This window comes from Centroberyx gerrardi, chromosome 13, assembly GCF_048128805.1.
Source record: "Centroberyx gerrardi isolate f3 chromosome 13, fCenGer3.hap1.cur.20231027, whole genome shotgun sequence".
NCBI lineage: Eukaryota > Metazoa > Chordata > Actinopteri > Beryciformes > Berycidae > Centroberyx > Centroberyx gerrardi.
In genome coordinates this window covers 14,685,105-14,704,362 of record NC_136009.1, presented here as the reverse complement: position 1 = coordinate 14,704,362, position 19,258 = coordinate 14,685,105, and the positions used below count along the sequence as shown (strand labels likewise).

Sequence of the window (19,258 nt, the reverse complement as noted above, 5' to 3'; positions counted from 1 at the left end):
CACCACTGGCCTTTCCTATTGCAGTTGTCAGTTACAGAGATGAGACTATGGGAGTCTTGCCTGGAGGGGTTAAAGGCCAACCTGACTTGCTGGCATTCCATCTGACATGTTGCCAATAGGGGAGTTAACAAAATACCCATATGAAATATGATGAGAGCGTGGATGAAGGAGAGGGCATTGCTGGAATAGAGATGAAGCATCTGCGCCAGAGAGAATTCATTGTTTTAATATCCATACTGTAGCCTGCAGAGTAATCTGCCCAAGTCTCAATGTTGATATCCAGTCACCAGTCAACATTTTTTTATTATGTGACAGGGCAATAAGGAGCAAATTGAATCCTTTCAATCAAGTGAATATACCACAGAGAGAGTGAATGAAGAACAGTGAGAAATACCGAAGCAGACAAAAAGGCAGACTGGCATCCATAAACAGATTTTATATCAATCCCTCCAGCCCACTATTTTTCACCGGAGAGCAAATAAAATCATATCGCCACAGCATTCCGAACACAAACCCAGCGCTTTACACCGCCATCGAGTCAGGACATCCCACCAAGTGCCAGGATATCGCTTCACTCCTCAAACGTGGAGCGGTAAAGAAAAGCATGCGGGATAATCTCACCCACTCAATAACCGATACTTACTCCTCCTTTTTGGCTGCGGGTTCAGAAGCTTCATTCCCACGATCATAGAACTAACTAAGAAAAGGCTTCATCGCCCCTTGAAAATCTCTTGTGGTGTGACATATTGATTCATGCCAGTTCACATCTTCTACTGCACTCTGTGTGTGTGTGTGCTGAAACATTAGCTAGAAGAGGAGTACCACCTCCCAGTAAAGTAACATTCCTGAAGATCCGTGCTCAGAGAAATGTGGATATATGAGTGTGTGTTGTGTGCTTTCTCCCACATTCTGTGCTGCAGTAGGATACCTGCTGGCTGAGGAGACCTAATGTTCCCGACTCAACCCGGCTTAAGTGATGCGTTGCTGCTGTGGGAAGGCTCAAGGACAGACTAATGTTTACAAACACCCAGGCAGAATGACAAATTTGCAAATTTGCAACAGTGGGTTTATGCATTCAACACACAAACAGACTTCTGCACCCATTACATGCACGCGCTTGCACATACACATATAGTACACACACACACACACACACACACACTGCACGTGCACACACACATACACATCAGAATGAGCAGTATGCCCACGACTTCACCCACATCCTCCTTGACAAATTGCAGTGGGCTCGTGTGAGTGGGGTGCTGTTGGTTAGCGTTAATGGTGAGCTCTGAAAATGGCTTCCTGACCTGAACAATACAGTGACATCTGTTGTTGAACCTGATGACTCATCGCGGCCTCCGAGGCTCTTGGAAAAAAACTTCATGCTAAGACTAGTGACAGTTTGTCATGACGTAATATTTTTTGTCAGTAGGTAAGCAGGCATGTTACCGTGATTCAACTTGTCATCCAACCCCCACCGCGCCACTGAGGTGAACTATTCATTATGCTTTTAGGGACTCTTATGAACTGCGTGCGCCTCGGGGTTCCTCGCCGGTTCACAGCTTTTCCCTCTGTCCTCCCATGCCTCCATCTCCTTCACTCCCTCCCTCCGTCCCTCTCCGAACAGATGCACTGTTATTCCTCTACCCTCCCACCTGCTTCACCCACACACACACTTGCTCTCTGTCTCTCACTGAGCTACATTTTGGTCCAGAGAGAGAGAGAGAGAGAGAGAGAGAACTACTGATGAAAGGGAATCGCTATTTTTTAATCACACACTGCTGTGGGCTCATCTCTTCACCCTTATTCTCGGTCTCCCCACTTTAGATTCTGCATCCAGCATTTGCATTTCACTAATGTGGCAGATGTTTTAGTTATCCGTTTAGAATGGCACATTTTAAGTGCAATTAAAGGGGAAAGCAATCACATGATTTATCTCATTGCTGTTGTTTTCCTTGGTAATTAGAGGGTTTGTGCGCAGCATACGAGAGATACATATTCATAATCATAGCTGTATTGCCATGTTTGAAAATGTCCTTGGTTCAAAATTCTTGGAGTAAGGACTTCACAGTCATTTTTACTGAATATGATTCTGCTTATTGTCTACAACCCACTCAGCACTAGGCGTCATTTCAAGGTTGCATCTTTGCTTCAGCTCTCATATAGCCCTGGATTGTTTTTGGCTATGTATACCCCAGTTTTGGACCCAGCAGTAAATACATTATTCCATATTTAAACAATGAACAGCTGTAAATATCACAAATATGCACCAGAGAAGTCCATACAAGATAATGCTTTATGTTTGTCATATACCTCCAGAATATGTAGTCTAACATGTAGATGTCTACTAAACTTTCACTTTTAAACCCTATGTAGCCTAATTTTTGCCTAGACATTTATAACCATTTAGACGTCTTTTAAACAGCTAATCAACATAAAAACTAAGTGGGAATAATCTGGTGTCCTCATTCCTCGTCTGGGGGTAATTTGCGTCTTGTTGCAATACATTGCAGCTTAATCACTTCAGCACCTCCGTAATCATTTTACCCCGACTGAAATTCCATAATTCCACCCACCATTTCTACCCTGCTGCCTCCTCAGGCACAAACACACAAACCACTAAAGGTCACTATGGGTGACTTCAGCCCCCTCAACTGTTACTTGCTATGATTAGTCCAACTGCACAAGCCACATTCTCCCAAGGTTGGCTGAGTCCATTCATTTTGCCCCTGCAGCATTTGGTCACGTTAAATAATATGACCCCAGCAAACAATATCTGTTTACACATGGGTTAATAGACAAAGGGGCCTTTCTCACAGAGAGGTTGAATACATTTCACCCCATCTTCTTTTGTTTCTATTGTCCTTATCTTTCCTCTTTAGCTACAGGCTTGCTTTTGAGCTCTTCTTTTGTTCAGCATTTTGTTTAGCCTTGATTGGCAATTACAACTGAAGACAATCAATCCCTCTTTATCCTCTGATGAAAAATACCACCTGAATCTAATCCATGTTTAAATATATTATTTTTCCCCTGTGTCTTTCAAAATAGTGCAAGCTACGAAGTTCATATTTGACCTTGAAGTAATGAGAATTACAGAATTGTCTTTCTGGTGATATAAAAGTAGAAATAGTGGCGCCACCCACTGTCCAGTTATTGCCAATGAAGGTAACTGCTATCTGGAATGGTGTTTTGTCCCTGCAGAGATAGTGAGAGCGATGACACATGTGATCAACCAGGGCATGTCCATGTACTGGGGGACGTCACGGTGGTCTGCCATGGAGATCATGGTGAGTAACAGAACATGTCCTTATGCTGCCCATGAACATCAAACTCTGCTCACATACAGCTTGCTACTGCTAAGTTGAGCTTAATAGCTCTCAGCACTGCAGGAGAGGACAATGGATGAAAAAAAATTCAAGTTAAGTCCAATAGGGTCAAAACGTGTTACAACAGTATATGCTATAACATTATACTATATACAGAGGGGAAAAAAAGGAAAACATCTGAAAAGGTGAGGGCCAGTGTTTGTTGTTTTGCCTTGACCTGATCTCTCTCTGTCTTGCTGCACACCTCCTCCCCTTTCTTTCTTTCACCCTTCACATTCATACAGGAGGCGTACTCTGTGGCCAGGCAGTTTAATCTAATTCCTCCAGTGTGTGAGCAGGCTGAGTATCACTTCTTCCAGAGGGACAAAGTGGAAGCACAGCTGCCAGAGCTCTACCACAAGATAGGTAAGTCGCAGCGGCTGCCCGAAACTAGCCTCTCCTCAAATTTAAACTTTACTGAATAGATTTGTGGCTGTGATAGCTTTCTTATCCTGTTCTTAATGGTGGTGTCCCGTCACAGGTGTGGGTGTGGTCTCTTGGTCCCCTTTGGCCTGTGGAATCATCACTGGGAAGTACGAGAATGGCGTCCCAGAAACATCCAGGGCCTCAATGAAGGTACAGGTTGAATATCTTTGGATCACCCTGCTAGTGTTATAAATTGCAACCATCACACACATATGTAGCAGGTATGATATTGAGGTGCATGTACAATTATGACCTACAATATGACATAATGTAGCTTAGGTAACCTTTGCCTAATTTTGGGGGATAATTGTAATGTGTCCACTTTCTGTGTTATTCCAGCCATACCAGTGGTTGAGGGAGAAGATAATGAGTGAGGATGGGAGAAAACAGCAGGCCAAGCTGAAGGAACTGGCTCATATCGCTGAGAAGCTCGGCTGTACTTTGCCACAACTAGCCATAGGTAAGGGACGAGATGAACACCCTATGTATTTGACAGTGAAGATACTGCATCACCTTAGGATTCCTGTGAGAGACAGTGGTTGTCTTTGACCCTTCAAAACCACTTACCCACTGTCTTATACCTTGATACCTTAATACCAACTGTAAAAAGCCTATAAGACTCCCTGTGAAATCCTGTTCCCGATCTATAGCCTGGTGCCTGAGGAACGAGGGAGTGAGCTCAGTGCTGCTGGGATCCTCTAATCCAACCCAACTAACAGAGAACCTGGGAGCCATTCAGGTACAAAGAACATTTCCTAACACTGGATAATCATTTGATGAGTTGTTCTTTTAGAGCATCAATGTCCGCATATGATCATTTACCTAGTGAAATGAAAAACTGTACTTGTGCTCTTCCTTTGTTTTGTGCATCACAGGTAATTCCAAAGATGACAGCAGGCATCGCTTCGGAAGTGGATCATATATTGGGCAATCGTCCTCACAATAAAAAGGACTATCACCATTAGGATGGATCCCTTTTTGAGAACTATGCTCAAAAGCTTGTCAAAGCTCACTCCTCACAGCCATGGCACAATAAATGCGTGCCCAACTCTGCTTGTGTGTGCGTATGACTGTGTGGGTGACTGTGTAAAGTGTTCTGCTTGGCTCCTTGTCTGTACGAAGATCAACCAGTACTCATTATTGTAAATTGAGCTCCTTGACAAAGCATGCATGCTAAAGCTATCTCAGCCAACCACTGGACCCAGTCTAACCAGCAGTTAGAAGACCCAACGAGATTATTACTGATGTGCAATTCTCTTCTGCTCCAAAAAACTGTGTAGAAGCTACTGATCCACAAATTTGTGGCAGCAAAAGATTAGATTATTAGTTGGGGATAAATCTTGCATAGATGACTGTGTAACCATGCTCAAACTGATTGACAGTAGCATGGACCAGTTTCTGTTCTCAAGAGGGATGATTTGCTGTAGATCGGGGCGGTCAATGTACTAAAACAAGAAACCTTTAGAGACTTTTATTGTCCAAAGCATCTCATAAGCTGATGGCAATGCAGTAAGTACCCATCTGTGATAAAAGGAAGAGATGAGCCAGACTGCACTCAATGTACCGGAGAACTAGCTTACTAGATGTTTGTGATGTGTGGAAAAAATCTATGATGATGTGTTTAATTGGGCCTGGTCGCCGGAGACTGGATGATATGCTAAACCCCTTCCCTTGCAACTGGAGCTGACTTGTCAACGTGATGAATTGTTTTGGCACTGGATGAACTGAAATTCTGTTCAAGATCATGTTGCTAATACCAAGAGAGCTAAGTTTAACTGAAATATATTTCAAAACATCTGTATTGACTGTTATCTATTTTTCTTGATAAGCAGCTATGTCAGAATAAGCTTTTCATCTCCTCATATTTCAAGTTTTTAATTTTTCACTTCTGATGCAAAAGTTCAGTCTCATGTACTTTCCTATTGTGCCCCTTAATCCCTGTTTTAATTTGGACTTTCTGTCAATGGTTAAACTATCTGATTCATTTAATTTGGGTCTGTGTTGTGGCTAAAACATTTGTCGGGTCAAGGTTGAGGAGATGTGTGTCCTCCTAACGGGAGCTTGTGGATTTCACAAACAGAGCCATGTAGCTAATGAAGAGACTAACTAAAAATAAAACCATATGGAACCCTCTGGTCATTGCACCTGGAATAAACTGAACTGCATCCCCCAACTTCTCCCAGAAGCCAATTTTATGTAATGTAATGATCTTTGCTAAGTTAAAAAGGTTTTCTGTCTGTTCAAACATGTATTCTGGTGTTGTTCATCACATTTGTACATACAAATAAATAGCTTATAATTACCATGTGATATGTTTTCCCCATGCAAATATATACTGATTTTCTATTCATGTTATTAATGCCTTCCAACTGTTAGGCCAGTCCAGTAAATCAAATATCAAAGCTGATGTACCTTACAGAGCAGACCCAATGTGTCATTCTCTACATCCCAAAAGTCATTTTTTCTGATATGGATTCTACAGCTGATTCTCAAACCCAGAGATGACACACAAAAGTAGTTACTGCTGTTTGCTTTTGTAGGACAGTTTTGCTGCTTTTCCCTTCACTTATAATCAAACACCGCATGAATGAACTGTCTGTGATTTGTGAAACTTACATAATGGTGCACTTGCAACCGCGTTTCCATAGAAACAAAAGCGGTCTCCAAAACAGTCCATTGTGTCAACCCACAGGAAAAACTCATTGGATAATTTACCGGAAACTCTTCAAAGCACGACATTTGATTGGCTCCAGGGACTTCCTCGAATGTACTCGGCTCGCGTTCGAAACCCGCGGTTTACAAAACTTGCTGCGGGACGAAGTGAAATAATCTTTGTTTATCTAGCTTTAACCTGGTGGAATGGTGTTGAAGTTTTGCTAACGCTACGGTAAGGTCAACTAGCAGTTAAACCATTCAAAGTTGCAGCGGCAACTCTGCTTTCTCAGAGTCAAACAGAGCAAGAAGGCATGTTGCTAGTAGCAGTCGAGCTGCCTAGCTAACCAAACAAATAGCGGAGTGGAGGTAACTTAGCGTTAACTATCGTCAACTAAGTTCCTTTGCCTATAAACTAGCTAACCAAATTGGTTTGCAAGCCGTACAGATCGTCTGTTCGACTTAAGGTGAGTATTGTTTACTTAAGACACACCTAGTACTTAATCTTCAAAGCAGACGCTAGTAGCCAATGATAGACCTATTCAACATGTATTACTCTGGTCAAATTAATTGCCCTTATTGGCTAACCTAACACAATCATCACAATAATGTAACACAGTAGTTGTCCATGTATGCATAATAGTTGCCATTCTTCATTCATTGTCAATCCCAGCTGGATAACCATTAGCAGCAATGTCGCTGTGGACTGAGGCTCATTTTGGAGCGAGCCAAAACCTCAGAGGTAAAGGGGACACAATTTGTGTGGTTCCCGACTTCTCCACTGATCTCCTGGAAGATGACTTCGACCTGAATAAATCCTACCCATGTGCTCAACGACCTTTGCACAAGAAGGCACTTCTGGCATTGCAGCGTCGTTATTATCCTGGTTCAATGACAGGTGAGTGTAATGTGCCGCAGAAGCCTCTGGCCATTGGTATACAAGCTGATCTTTTGGATATAATTGTGATGAGGGTGAGGATGGGGAAATGTCTCTCTAACAATATGTGCCACCAATTTTTGCTCATAGGTGAATGCTTGGATGTATGCGGTTCAGTAGCAACGAGAAACCTCCAAATCTCCAGCCTGCATCCTGGCTCACACATTTCGGCCGCCTCCCTGCCACACCCATCCACCATATCAGAGACAGAGGAAAGCCTGTTCAGCCAGCTCACCTCTGGAGATTTTGGGCTCTTAGGATCCCCATCTGTCCTCAACCCAAACAAAGCCATCCTTACTGTGGACCATAAAACCAGAGAGGTAATGTACTGTACTTGTGGCTGAACTGCATTGGTCAGTCATGCAGTACTGTTAATAGAGGACATCCTATCAACGTGCTTTTGTCCTTTTTTCCAGATTTTATCTGCCAATGAGCAGGCCTGCAACCTGTTTGAGTGTTCCACTAATGAGTTGATTGGGAGAAAGCTGTCATGTCTTTTGAAGAAAACCAGTCAGGTCCTGGAAGACGCACTGGGAGAAGAGTATCTACAAGTAGACGGAACTGTTGCAGTTGTGTCTGGAAAAGTGGTATGAAATATGTTCAGTAAAAAACTTCAAACAGGTGCTAGTTTGAAAAATAAGTTTGAGTGAAAATAACAAGTATGCATGCATTTCCCCCCAAACTTCATTTTATTGAACTTCTGTCAATCATTTATCTGGCTGGTCTTGAAAGTCAGATGTGGTTTTTTTTTTTTTTTTTTTTTTTTTTCTTAAACCATGAGTTGTAAGAATGTGTCTTTTTGTGTTTTGCGTGCTACTCTCCTGTAGGTGGATGCTGTGACTGTATCTGGAGAGGTGCCGGTGTCAGTATGTACCTACAGACAGCCACAGAATGGAGAACACTTGCTTGTCATGATGGAGCAAGTGGAGAGGGTATCAGCCTTTCTCTCCTTTTCACAAGATGTAAGTACACCATGATTTAGCTATTTTTTTTAGGAATGTTATTTTTATTCATTTAGTCTGGGGTGACATTTACAATGAAAATTCCTGTTTTCCTGTCTTTCCACCACCAAGCAAGCAGCTTTTTAGTATTGTCCTGATCACACCCTCAATTATATACTACCAGCTAAAACACTACCATTGTTAACCCATTAAAACGATATCTAATTACACCTTTGTTGTCATTTCTAGGGCAGTATCCTCAGCTGTGATTTGGCGTTTGCCCATCTCCATGGATACCACCAGACCGAAGAGTTGACAGGAGTGTCTGTTATGGAGCTAATCCCCTCTTTACAAATCCCCCTTCACAGCCATGCATTGCCCAAAGTAAGCACACTTGAGAACTAAAACTGTCCCACTCAGCTAAGGAAATAGCTTCATAAGCTCCCCTTTCAGGTTTCTGTTTACCAATGTGCTGCTTGGACAGTTCAGTAATGCATAGAAAGTAAACGATATCACGCAACATTTTAAGCTCAATTAACTCTATAAGTTTATCCTTTCTGACTCTGCTCTCCTTCCTTCAGATGCTGAGGGTTCAGAGAGTGTGTGGTAAAAGCAGAGGGGGTACGTTACTCCCGCTGTGTATCAAACTACAGGGGGCAGTGGTATGTGGGAGACCCCAACAGCAAAACAATGGGACTAGTTGCACCCTCCCAGCAGAGGCTCTTGAAGGATCCGATGCACAGGAGAAGCAGCCGCGCTCCCTCCTCACCTCTCCAGTGTGCAGAGCAGCAGCGGCATCACAGCCAGAACACTGTGAGCAGCCTCATGGAAAAGAGCTGTCCTCTGGTAAGGTATTCAGCTCAGTGCTTTTCAAAGACTGGGCAGGGGCCTGAGGATTGGTCATGGAAAGAGTGAAACAAATAACTATTTAAGATTCTATATAAGATGCCAACCTTTTTAATATGAAAAATATAGTCGGCGCTAGTTGGAATAGTAGCCTCAAAACAAGGTAAAATTTGTTTGATTAACCTACCCAATATCCAGAAAAATCAGCACAGGGTAAAAAAAAATAGTTGCAGGCCCTTAGAAAAAAAATAAAGCATTGACTTGGCAAATATTGTAATTTAGTGAGTAGAGGTGCTGTAACTAATTGGTGCATTTTCTACACGTGTGTTCTGACTCCCACAGAAGTCAAAGAGGAAAGCATTGTCCTCTCCCCCAGCTCTGCACTGGTGTGCTCTGGGACAGTTTGGGTGTTTGCTCCTCTGAGTGGCCTCCTCCTCCTCCACCCCGATGGCTCCATCTACAGCATCCACAACCACCTGGCCCTCAGCCTGTTTGGCTACAGCAAGGACGAGCTGCTGGGAAAGGTTAGCCGTTACACCAGCTGAACAAGGCTGGTAGGGTTGAAGTCACCCATGCCATCTGATTTCACTTCTGTCACTGCTGATCAGATTTCACTTCTGTCACTGCTGACTCTTGGTTGTATCGACAGTGTGTCACTTTCTTGATGCCTGGTTTCTATGGATGGATGTGCAACTCGGACAGGAGTGCCAGCCCCTTCTCTGCGGAGGCCATTAACCCGGCCTCGTCCAAACCCTCATCTGGTAACTCTGGTAATTATTTGTCTCATTCATGACATACTTCAATATGGCAGTGTTTTACTGCTCACTTGCTCTCATTAGTCTGAAGTATTTTTTCTTCTCTAAGATCAAAAAGATATACAGCTGGTTTATAATACACTCCCTAAATTAGATTTAGAGGCATTATGATGGCAGTGACTGAATCTCTTTCTCTCTCTGGCTCCTCACAGCACCCTGTATGTACTCCAGTGGTTCTAACCCCACTCCTGGAAGTCTGATCAGTCATCCTAGTCACACACTCTCAGAGGGCGACAAACCCCAGCAGAGTAAAGGTTAGCTCTCATTTTGTATCTTCTTTCTCACAAACGTGCATTGGTATTTTGTGTCTACTTCAGTATCCTACAGTGTCATCTCAGGCTTATTTGTGTTTTACTGCCTCTCACTACTGTTTCCAATTATGCCAGTGCTGCTAAACTGTGGCAATTCGTTGGTTTTGAATGTATTCATGTAGTGTGTTCATGTTTAGTGTCATTCAGTACTTCTTGTCTGCACTATTTCTGAGGTCCCGTTGTGTGTCAATCCTGTACTGTGTAACTGTCTTGTAATGTCTCAGCACCAAAGTCAAATTCCTTGGCCACCTGTTGTACTTCTACAGATAAGTGATTCTGATTTATCCATTCCCTTCTTTCTCTTGATCCCTAGAGCCTTCCTCGCTGGTGGCTGGGGACATGGCCATGGTGCATCAGGCAGTCCTGGGCAGAACCCCCACAGGAAGAGGCAGGATCTTCACCGGAACCAGCACCAGGCTAGAGAAGCAGGGCAGCGCTCCTTCCACCCTGTCCCCTCCCGCTGTCACATCCACACGCATGTTTACGTGAGTAGCAGTCACTATGTGTACATACTCGTATGCCTCATGATGTAGGAGCTAAGGGCTTTGGTTTTTGAGCATTAAAATATCCAACTGTTTACAAATTACTTCATAGATCCTCACTGGAATAAACCTATTGAATTTGACACTAGCCATGTTTTGTATGGGCAGAAACTTGTGCCAACAGACAAGTGAATTTGAATAATGTAGACCCAATTTTTGTGTTTGTTGTTTGATTGAATTGAATTCCATGACTTGCAATAAGATTTGATTTGAGAAAATTTTATTCACATTTGCCGTTGCCATCCAGCCTTTCTGATTTTGTCATTTGATTCTAAATTCATCTTGATTCACATGAAAATACTTAGAAACCCAACTATTGTTTCCACAGGGCTGATGACACTACAGAGCTGATGGAGGCAGCAGCCCAGGTTGCTCTGAGCTGTAGCCAGCTAGACAGTGCAGACACCACCCAGGTGCTCCTCCAGACTTTTGCCTTGGTGGAACCTCCAGAAGGAGACACCTGCTGCCTGGACCCCACCGAACCTCCACACCATAACCCAGAATGGCAGCTCGGTAATGAGGATCAGAGAGATAGTCACTCCCTTGTCGAGAGTATCCCAGGTATGAAGTGGCTAAAATTGTTGGAATTTATTAATGTATGTAGAATCAGTGTTTCCTTTACATAAATTTATCTGTGGTGCTCCCTACAACTCGGAAAGTGGCCCCACAAGTAGAAAACTGTGAACACAATGAATATTTATCTTCTGGCCTTATTGCTCAGCCTGCCGAGAGAAAACAACTATAATTGCAATCACAGTGCAACTGGCCACATTTCATGATGAAACTGCAACACCAACACCCTACATATGTAAATAATTCTGCTGGAAAATACTCTGTGAAATTATTTCATACATGTATTGAGAGACAGTGCATAAGAGCAGTCTCTGTTATGAAACTGTATGGAGCATTTTCCATTGAATGTTCTTCATTTTTGTTTCCCCTCTTCAGACACTCCCACTCAGGATGAACATGTCGTAGCAAGATTGGGTGACACCTCCCCTGATCGAGCCAAAGACCACCACCGCTCAGCTGTGTCTGTCCTCCAGGACTCCAGCTTTGAGGTGATCTCCATGGAAAGCAGGTGAGGAGAGAGGACACGATGCTATGTCTTATGGGATGTTTCATTCACCATAGATTTAGCAGTAATAAAATATCAAATGACTTTAGCCATATTTGGATAAGATTAGGTATCAGGACACTATCTGATATGTAACTGTTATTCCAGGTCATCTGTTATGTCAGTGACCAATTAACTAAGGATCAGAGAACTCTGTAATCTGTCTCCAAATTACAGAGATGGGAATGGCTAGGCTGCACTGCTTCACACACTGATCACACACCTAAAGGGAACCTTTAATCTTATCAATTTTATTTCTTTAGCGTCTTCCAGTTGGTGTAGGCTTCCTTATTGTGGGCTGAAGTTGAGCTAAGGACAAAGGCAAAACATTTCCTTGTGTCTCCATGTTGAGGAAAAAACAAACCTCACCTGCCATGAACTGCAAAAGAACTCAGTAACATCCATTCGGACTGAACTGTTTTACCATGCATACTTTACAGTGAAAACAACTATGTAAAAGAGGCCAAAATCTTCAATGATTGCTATGCACAGCCAGTGGCGGCCAGTAATCGGCTGACTGAGTGGGGCGGGACTATATGGCTCTCATTGATTGGCAAAACATAAACGATAATACAAACTACTACTACGTATTAGTCTAAATTATAAATTCACTCTTAGTTTAATATAGTGAAGTTAAGTCATATTTCCTAATTAGCGATTTAATCATTATAGGAAAACTCTTAACATATATTTTAAATAAATGATGGAGGCAATAAAATCAATGGAAGCACATATCCACAGGTGCGAGTGGGCTGCCACCAAACCAACTAGCAATCTAACCAAGGGCTGGGCAGACAGTGTAGGCTACTTTTTACAAAATTAAAAAAAGACAGTCCACAACCTGTCACCTTGGCCATCAGCAGAGGAACGGAAACAAAATGCTGCATTGCGAATGGAGCAGCCACACATGATTAGTTAGTAACGGATTTGTAAACAACAGTAACCTGATAGCTCGTCTGCTGCCCTACACACTTTAACAGTAGGTACCGTTTTTACCTTGTGGTATTTAAGTAACGTTAGTGGAATTATTTATCCGATAACAGTGTCGCAGTGCTTCAGTGCATTTAACTGAATTGAATTGAGTTGAATTGTACACGCGCGCCGTGGGTCTGTACAGGATCTGTGCTTGTTTTCATACCCGCTTCTGCAGAATACTCAGGTGTAGCTCTCCCTCTGTCTGTCACCAGAGCTGTTTGATGCTGATATCAGGTCTGTCCGGGCCAAGCTGCTTGGTATGAAGCTTTTCCTGTAGTTATATTAATGGCGGGTGTGAACATGAAAGATAGCATTGAGAATTGTCCAATCACATTAGATCAAAAAACATAAAACAGGCGCTGACAGACTACCAGGCGTATTGTGCGAGTAAACAATTTTTATTTTATAATTATTTCGCATTATCTAATTAATTTATGTTTAACATGTTTCCTAGACTTTCTTCTCTAGTTGGAGGGGGGCGGCGCCCTAAAAAATGTCAAAATAATGTCAAATGCCCATCACAAGTTGCCAGAGCCCAAAGTGATGTCTCAAATCTGTCTGACCAGCAGCCAAAAAAACCAAAGTATTGACTTTATGATGATATGAAAAGAAGAAAAGCAAGCAAATATTAGCATTTGTGAAGCTGTAACCAGCAAATGTTTGGTATTTTTACTTCGATTAGTCAAATTAATTAATTGACTAATCGTTTCAGCACTAAGTCATTGACATGCCAGGTTGGGATAGGATTTAAATCACAGACATGCTCCAGTAATGATTATATTACCCTACCGTTAAAGTAATCCCTGAATATGGCTTTAATCTTAAAAGGAGCAATTTACTGTCAGTTAGTGCCATGGATTGTTGCTCGTTCTAATCAATCTGATGGAACTCACATTTCCAGGTCTTCCTCCGGGTTCTGTGAGAAGTTTGCTGGTCACGGTGGCTCTGGTCCCGGCCAGGCAGAGGACTCCCGTTCGGCCCACGTAGTGGACTCGGCCAGCTGCTTCCTGGACCTCAACACCGACGGTGACCTGGTGACCCGGGCCTTGGCTGACCTGGACCTGAGCGGTAGTATGGAGCTGCCCAGCGGCAGAGGGTACGTCGACGATAACCCACGCTCCCTGGCATCCTGCGATACAGCCGAGCTCCTGCGTACCCCCTCCCTGTGTGTGGTAGAGTCTGACCAGGAGGCAGAGTCTGACCAGGAGGCAGAGTCTGACGGGACTGGGAATGCAGCTGTAGAGACCAGGAACAGTTTAAAGGAAGAGGTGCAAGCGGAGAAGGACCAGGGGGAGCAGGATCAGTGGGCAGCTCTCTCAACAATTCACAACGGCCAGAGCCAGGAGTTCAGCACACAAATGAATGGGCGGATGCAGTTACTAACAGACATTCCTGCCACATCTACTCCTAAGAAACAGAGGGTGAATGGACGCACCCGGTCCTCAGACACCAAGCAGATTCTGGAGGGGCGATACGAAAGAAGTGCATACCACAGGGATGGCACTAGAATAGGTTGGTACTACTGCAGCTTTTACGGTCATTGTGTTTACCTGATGAATAATTTAGCAGATATGGGGACACTGTGCTTCTACCCTTTATAACATCATTCTTTTTCTTTTCCTTTCTTTCTGCAGAGGTGCAGTGTGATGTGTGCAGGTCTAACCTCCCTGATGGCAGCTCTGTGTTCTGTGTGTGGATGAGCAGGCCCGGCCAGCAGGGGGCAATGTTGCAGACCGATGGACTCTCACTGCATGATGCATCAGGGGCCAGTCTAGGAGAGGTCAGTGGCAGTAAAGAGACTTGGTGATAACTGAGTGTGACAAATGCGATGTCTCTATCTAAACACAAAAAAGTGTCCATTTCCCTAACTGCCTGCTTTTAACTTTTTACTTTATTGTAGTTCAGTTTAGCTGTATCTATCTGCCCATGTATCCATCATCTGTCTAGCTACCTATATATCTCTCTTGCTGGCTATATATCTAACTAGCTCATTCATTCATTTATTCCTTCAGAGGATTGGTGAGGCCAGTCATGGGGAGGTTCTGCGTTCCACCATGGATCTAGAGCAGTCTCGAGCCTGTGACGGACAGTTTGAGGAAGAGTACCAGCCTCTTAAAGCTGTGGGTAAAGGAGCCTTTGGCTTTGTCTGGAAGGCATTAAGGCACTGTGATGGACAAGAGGTAACAGAGCATTGATGTATAAATATAAAGACATCCCATCTCTGCATGTACAGTGTGTAGCATTTCTCTGTGAAAGTATTTAACAAAATAATTTGTTTCAGTGTCTAAAACAAAGTTTTGCTAGGGGACATCATGGTGATGATGTGGCCTCTTTATTTTCATGATTTGCAGGTGGTAGTGAAGTTCATCAAGAAGGCCAGAATAGTGAATGACTGCTGGGTGGACGACCCGATGCTTGGCCAAGTCAGCCAGGAGATTGCCATTCTGACACGAGTACAGCACCACAACATTGTCAAGGTAACTGGGTTGTTACAGCAAAAACATTAAGTCGTAAGATTTTACAACCCTTCATCTATTAGATTGAATTCCTTTCCTTATACATCATACATGTGTGCGTGTCACTAGGTGCTGGAGGTGTTTGAGAATGGGAGTTACTTCCAGATGGTGATGGAGAAACATGGAGACGGTCTGGACCTCTTTGAGTTCATAGACAAGCAGCCGCGGCTGGATGAGCCCCTGGCCAGCTACATCTTTAGACAGGTACGTGACCAGGAGACTGCATATGACGGGGGGACTGGGCACTGGAATTTAGTGATGCTGAAACCAAGTTCTGCACTTTAACAGTTGGCCATTTGTTCTTTCTTTAACGGATGATTCTCTCCCGCTCTCAGTTGGTGGCAGCTGTGTTCTATCTGAGGGGTAAGAACATCCTCCACAGGGACATTAAAGATGAGAACATCATCATCGACAAGTGCTTCCACATCCGACTCATAGACTTCGGCTCTGCTGCCATGCTGGCTCCGGGGAAGCTCTTCTACAATTTCTGTGGCACTCTGGAGTACTGCTCCCCCGAGGTGCTCCAGGGAAATCCGTACGTACATAATACAGGAGATGATCTGAGGGAAGTTGGCACCTTTCCGATTAGCAACAAGTGGGAAATTTTGACAGGCATCACCATCACAAGAAAAACAACATTTGGTCTCCTCCACCCCTCACCCCCGCCTACTTGTTATATTTAAACAGCTCACCCACAACATAAAACCTGACTGCACAATCTAGGTCAGAGCGCTGTTTTCCAGTCTTTAGTTTTACACATTTAGTTTTACAGTCAATAAACGATATAGCTTAAAGGATATATCCAACCGTAAATTTAGAAAGACTTACTCATGAATGAGGTCGCTTCAGGTTTTGCATTGATTTTGTTTTGGTTGCTTTTGCACAGGTTTTGTATTGATTCTGTGTCGTTGTCTGTTTGTGTCCTGTAGCTATGAGGGTCCAGAGCTGGAGATGTGGTCTCTGGGCGTGTTGCTCTACACACTGCTATTCAGTGAGAACCCCTTCTGTGGTGTGGACGAGATCGTGGAGGCCAAACTCAGGCCCCCTTTCCCTCTCTCCCCAGGTAATCTGCTGTCGGAACAAAGCTTTGTGTCGGAAGCTCTGTTCTTGTTTGCGTAATGAATCAAAAGCTTTTGAGTCACCGAGCGGCATTTATAGTTGTTATTTCACATTCACTGACTGTCACACAGTGAATGTATGTGTCTTTCTGTTTACAATTTGTTTGTGTTTCCTTTCTGTTTGTATTCTCCCAGAGCTGCGTGGTGTGTTGTCAGGGCTGCTGCACCCCGATCCTAACCAGAGGATGACTCTGGACCAGCTACTGCTGCAGTCCTGGATCAGCCAGCCCATCTCCCTGGTGGAGTACAGCTGGACTGAGGTGGTCCCTGAGAGTCAGAGCCATGGTAAGTAGTGCTCCATCACTCTCTTACTAGCAGGCTTATATTTGCCTTTTATTAAATACTGGATATCGGCCAGCCATGTTGTCTACTGCCCATATGATGGAGGTTCCTCTCTCACCACAGCTACAAAAAAACAGTATGTAAAACCTGTAGTGACATATTATTTTCATTGCACATTTCATTCATTCATTTAATTGATCAATAATGTTTTTGTAAATTCATTTAAAGACGGTCATGTCTACCAGAGTTTCCCCTACCGTAGAATATGTGGGCTGGGCTCCCCAGTTTTAAAGAGCTGCTAACCTACCTAAAATAATTTCATTAATAGGAGTTACAGTGCAGTGTTTTAGAGTCACATGAAGGTCTAAATGCAGTTTCAGGATCATTTCCATTCTGCCAAGAATAAAATTCTTGTAAAAAAAATTGTTATCCTTTTTTTGGCATGAAATTGGTCACATTTAAAGCTATTGAATATCAGGACAAAATATCAGCTATTGGCGACTCCAGTCTAAAAATAGTGGTTTCGGCCTTCAAAAACCCATAGCAGCGGAACCCTACTTAGCACAGCTAAGGTTTTTTTGTTTTGTTTTGGGGTTTTTTTAAAGGATTTTTAGATATACAGTATCTTCCATTCATTTCTTATTATGGTTGCTTTTTTGTGTTCTTGATCACATCACAGGTTCGCAGATATTCTGTGTCACTCTTTGTTTTGGTTTTTTTGTGAAATGTACATTAAAGAATCTGTCATCACTGCAAATGACCATATGGTGAGAGAGTAGAGTGGAGACAGTCGGTGTCCTTAAAGATCCTCTCTTCCACAACAGGCTCACCACAGTACCATGAGTCCAGTCCCAGAGCATACCTCGGACATGGCCTGTTCCCGGATGAGGGTGACGAGACTCTTCCTGATGATGATGATGATGATGATGATGATGATGATGAAGAGGAGGAAGATGAGGATGAGAGAGGGTCAATGGTGGCCCTGGAAACTGAGCTCCAGAAGTACCTCTGTGATGACTGAAGACTGAATTTCAAAATGGGGAATCTCCGTACTAGTGGAGCCCAACTATCCGTCCAACATTTATTTTCCAACGGAGCCTCAGAGAGGAGAGGCAGTGCAAAATCACAAAGGGAAGCCTCTGTTGTGTGAGGCAAGCCCAAACTCTAATCTGTCAGTTTCTACAGAACAGTTTGGAGACAAATGAAGCTTTTACCTTTATGAAGAATGCAGGACTTGCTACCAAATATAATGAATGCCATTATCAAGCTATTGGGTGGGACAGAATGTGTATTTATTGGTGATTGCTGAGTGCAACACAGGGACGCATAAGCATTATGATATACTAGCAGTTTTTACATAATCTATTTTATTTAATCTTGGAAGTGGGGAAGATTTAAAGCAAAATGTTAGTGAATGGAGGATCTAGCATTGCTGCCAAAACCCAAATGATTGACCACAACCTTGAATCGTTTACCTCTGAGAAACCGCACAGAAACTTTAGTTTGAAAGTTGAAGGGAAGGGTTTTCTTTATTCACCTTTCATTTCACAAGTGTACGTTTTATGTTCATGTTTTTAAGCTTTCAAGTTTTTAATTAAAAATTGTAAGTATATTTACAATATTTTATCTATTTATTGTGTTACACACGAATAAATATTTTAGCACAATTTTGTCTTTTTCCTGTTTTTATTTTGTGAAGTTGTGATAATTAAAGAATTGACTGTTAAATAGGAACAGAAAGATGTATTTTTTCCCTCAAGTAAATTATATGGAGGACCATATTTGTCATAATTAAATAAACAAATGTGTCAGTAAAATAAATTACATAAATATATAATCATCAGTAAATAAATTAATAATTGATTGATTGTATTCTTTAATTTCAAAAAATTAAATAGCATTTTCATAATTATTGTTTTCATAATAACATTACTATATTTAGTCGTATTTTTATTTCATAAAAACTTTTTAATTTTTCAAATTGCTTTTATTTTCAATTACATTATATTATTCTGAATTACATTTTTCAAAGTGGTTCTTTTATTTCCCTTTTTCTTTTTTCATTGCTCCTCTTTTTATTTCATAATGACTCTTCATTTCATAATGTCTCAGCTGTCTGTCAATCAAAGTGAATAGGGCGGGATCTATTTGCTGATTGGGTAATCCTTTGCAATCGATTATTTTTCCTGGCTCTGAGGCTGGTCTTGCCCCATGGGCCAAATGATGTTAAAAAATACATTAATTAGTTGGATGTTGAAGGGTGTAGTCCAGAGCTATCATCTCTGTTGATCCTTAAACTCCTTAAGCTTTATTTGGAAAGACATGTACACTGTTTATTGCCTATTTTGGTCTTGGCCTTGACTTGGTCTCAACGCCCTTTGGACCTGGTCTTGACTGGACCTGGTCTTGGAATTG

General features: G+C 42.6%; 2 protein-coding genes across 3 annotated transcripts in view; both read left to right on the top strand.

The window, feature by feature from the left end:
* The window catches only part of kcnab1b (potassium voltage-gated channel subfamily A regulatory beta subunit 1b), a 34,281-nt gene extending 29,525 nt beyond the window's left edge, over positions 1 to 4,756 (top strand). For both annotated transcript variants that reach the window (XM_071926848.2, XM_071926849.2), the window contains exons 9-14: positions 3,202 to 3,287; positions 3,611 to 3,731; positions 3,847 to 3,941; positions 4,131 to 4,251; positions 4,442 to 4,530; positions 4,667 to 4,756. In XM_071926848.2, coding sequence (XP_071782949.1) covers positions 3,202 to 3,287; positions 3,611 to 3,731; positions 3,847 to 3,941; positions 4,131 to 4,251; positions 4,442 to 4,530; positions 4,667 to 4,756 — 602 coding nt within the window. The remainder of the gene's footprint in view (positions 1 to 3,201; positions 3,288 to 3,610; positions 3,732 to 3,846; positions 3,942 to 4,130; positions 4,252 to 4,441; positions 4,531 to 4,666) is intronic.
* A 1,896-nt stretch (positions 4,757 to 6,652) lies between these two features.
* Positions 6,653 to 18,139, top strand: pask (PAS domain containing serine/threonine kinase). The gene is made up of 22 exons (XM_071926911.2): positions 6,653 to 6,910; positions 7,117 to 7,341; positions 7,471 to 7,700; positions 7,797 to 7,967; positions 8,208 to 8,342; positions 8,571 to 8,705; positions 8,903 to 9,159; positions 9,526 to 9,691; positions 9,817 to 9,928; positions 10,135 to 10,230; positions 10,607 to 10,778; positions 11,164 to 11,396; positions 11,784 to 11,916; positions 13,829 to 14,439; positions 14,562 to 14,707; positions 14,940 to 15,107; positions 15,279 to 15,404; positions 15,513 to 15,647; positions 15,779 to 15,978; positions 16,373 to 16,506; positions 16,697 to 16,846; positions 17,668 to 18,139. The coding sequence occupies exons 2-22, from the start codon at positions 7,137 to 7,139 to the stop codon at positions 17,862 to 17,864; spliced, it is 3,912 nt and encodes a 1,303-aa protein (XP_071783012.2). The 5' UTR covers positions 6,653 to 6,910; positions 7,117 to 7,136; the 3' UTR covers positions 17,865 to 18,139.
* Positions 18,140 to 19,258: the final 1,119 nt, after the last annotated feature.

Coding starts and splice junctions, on each gene's coding strand:
- pask (XM_071926911.2), top strand. CDS start 7,137: ATGTCGCTGTGGACTGAGGCTCATTTTGGAGCGAGCCAAAACCTCAGA. Junction 7,968..8,207: donor CAGTTGTGTCTGGAAAAGTG/GTATGAAATATG, acceptor ACTCTCCTGTAG/GTGGATGCTGTGACTGTATC. Junction 16,847..17,667: donor CCCTGAGAGTCAGAGCCATG/GTAAGTAGTGCT, acceptor CTTCCACAACAG/GCTCACCACAGTACCATGAG.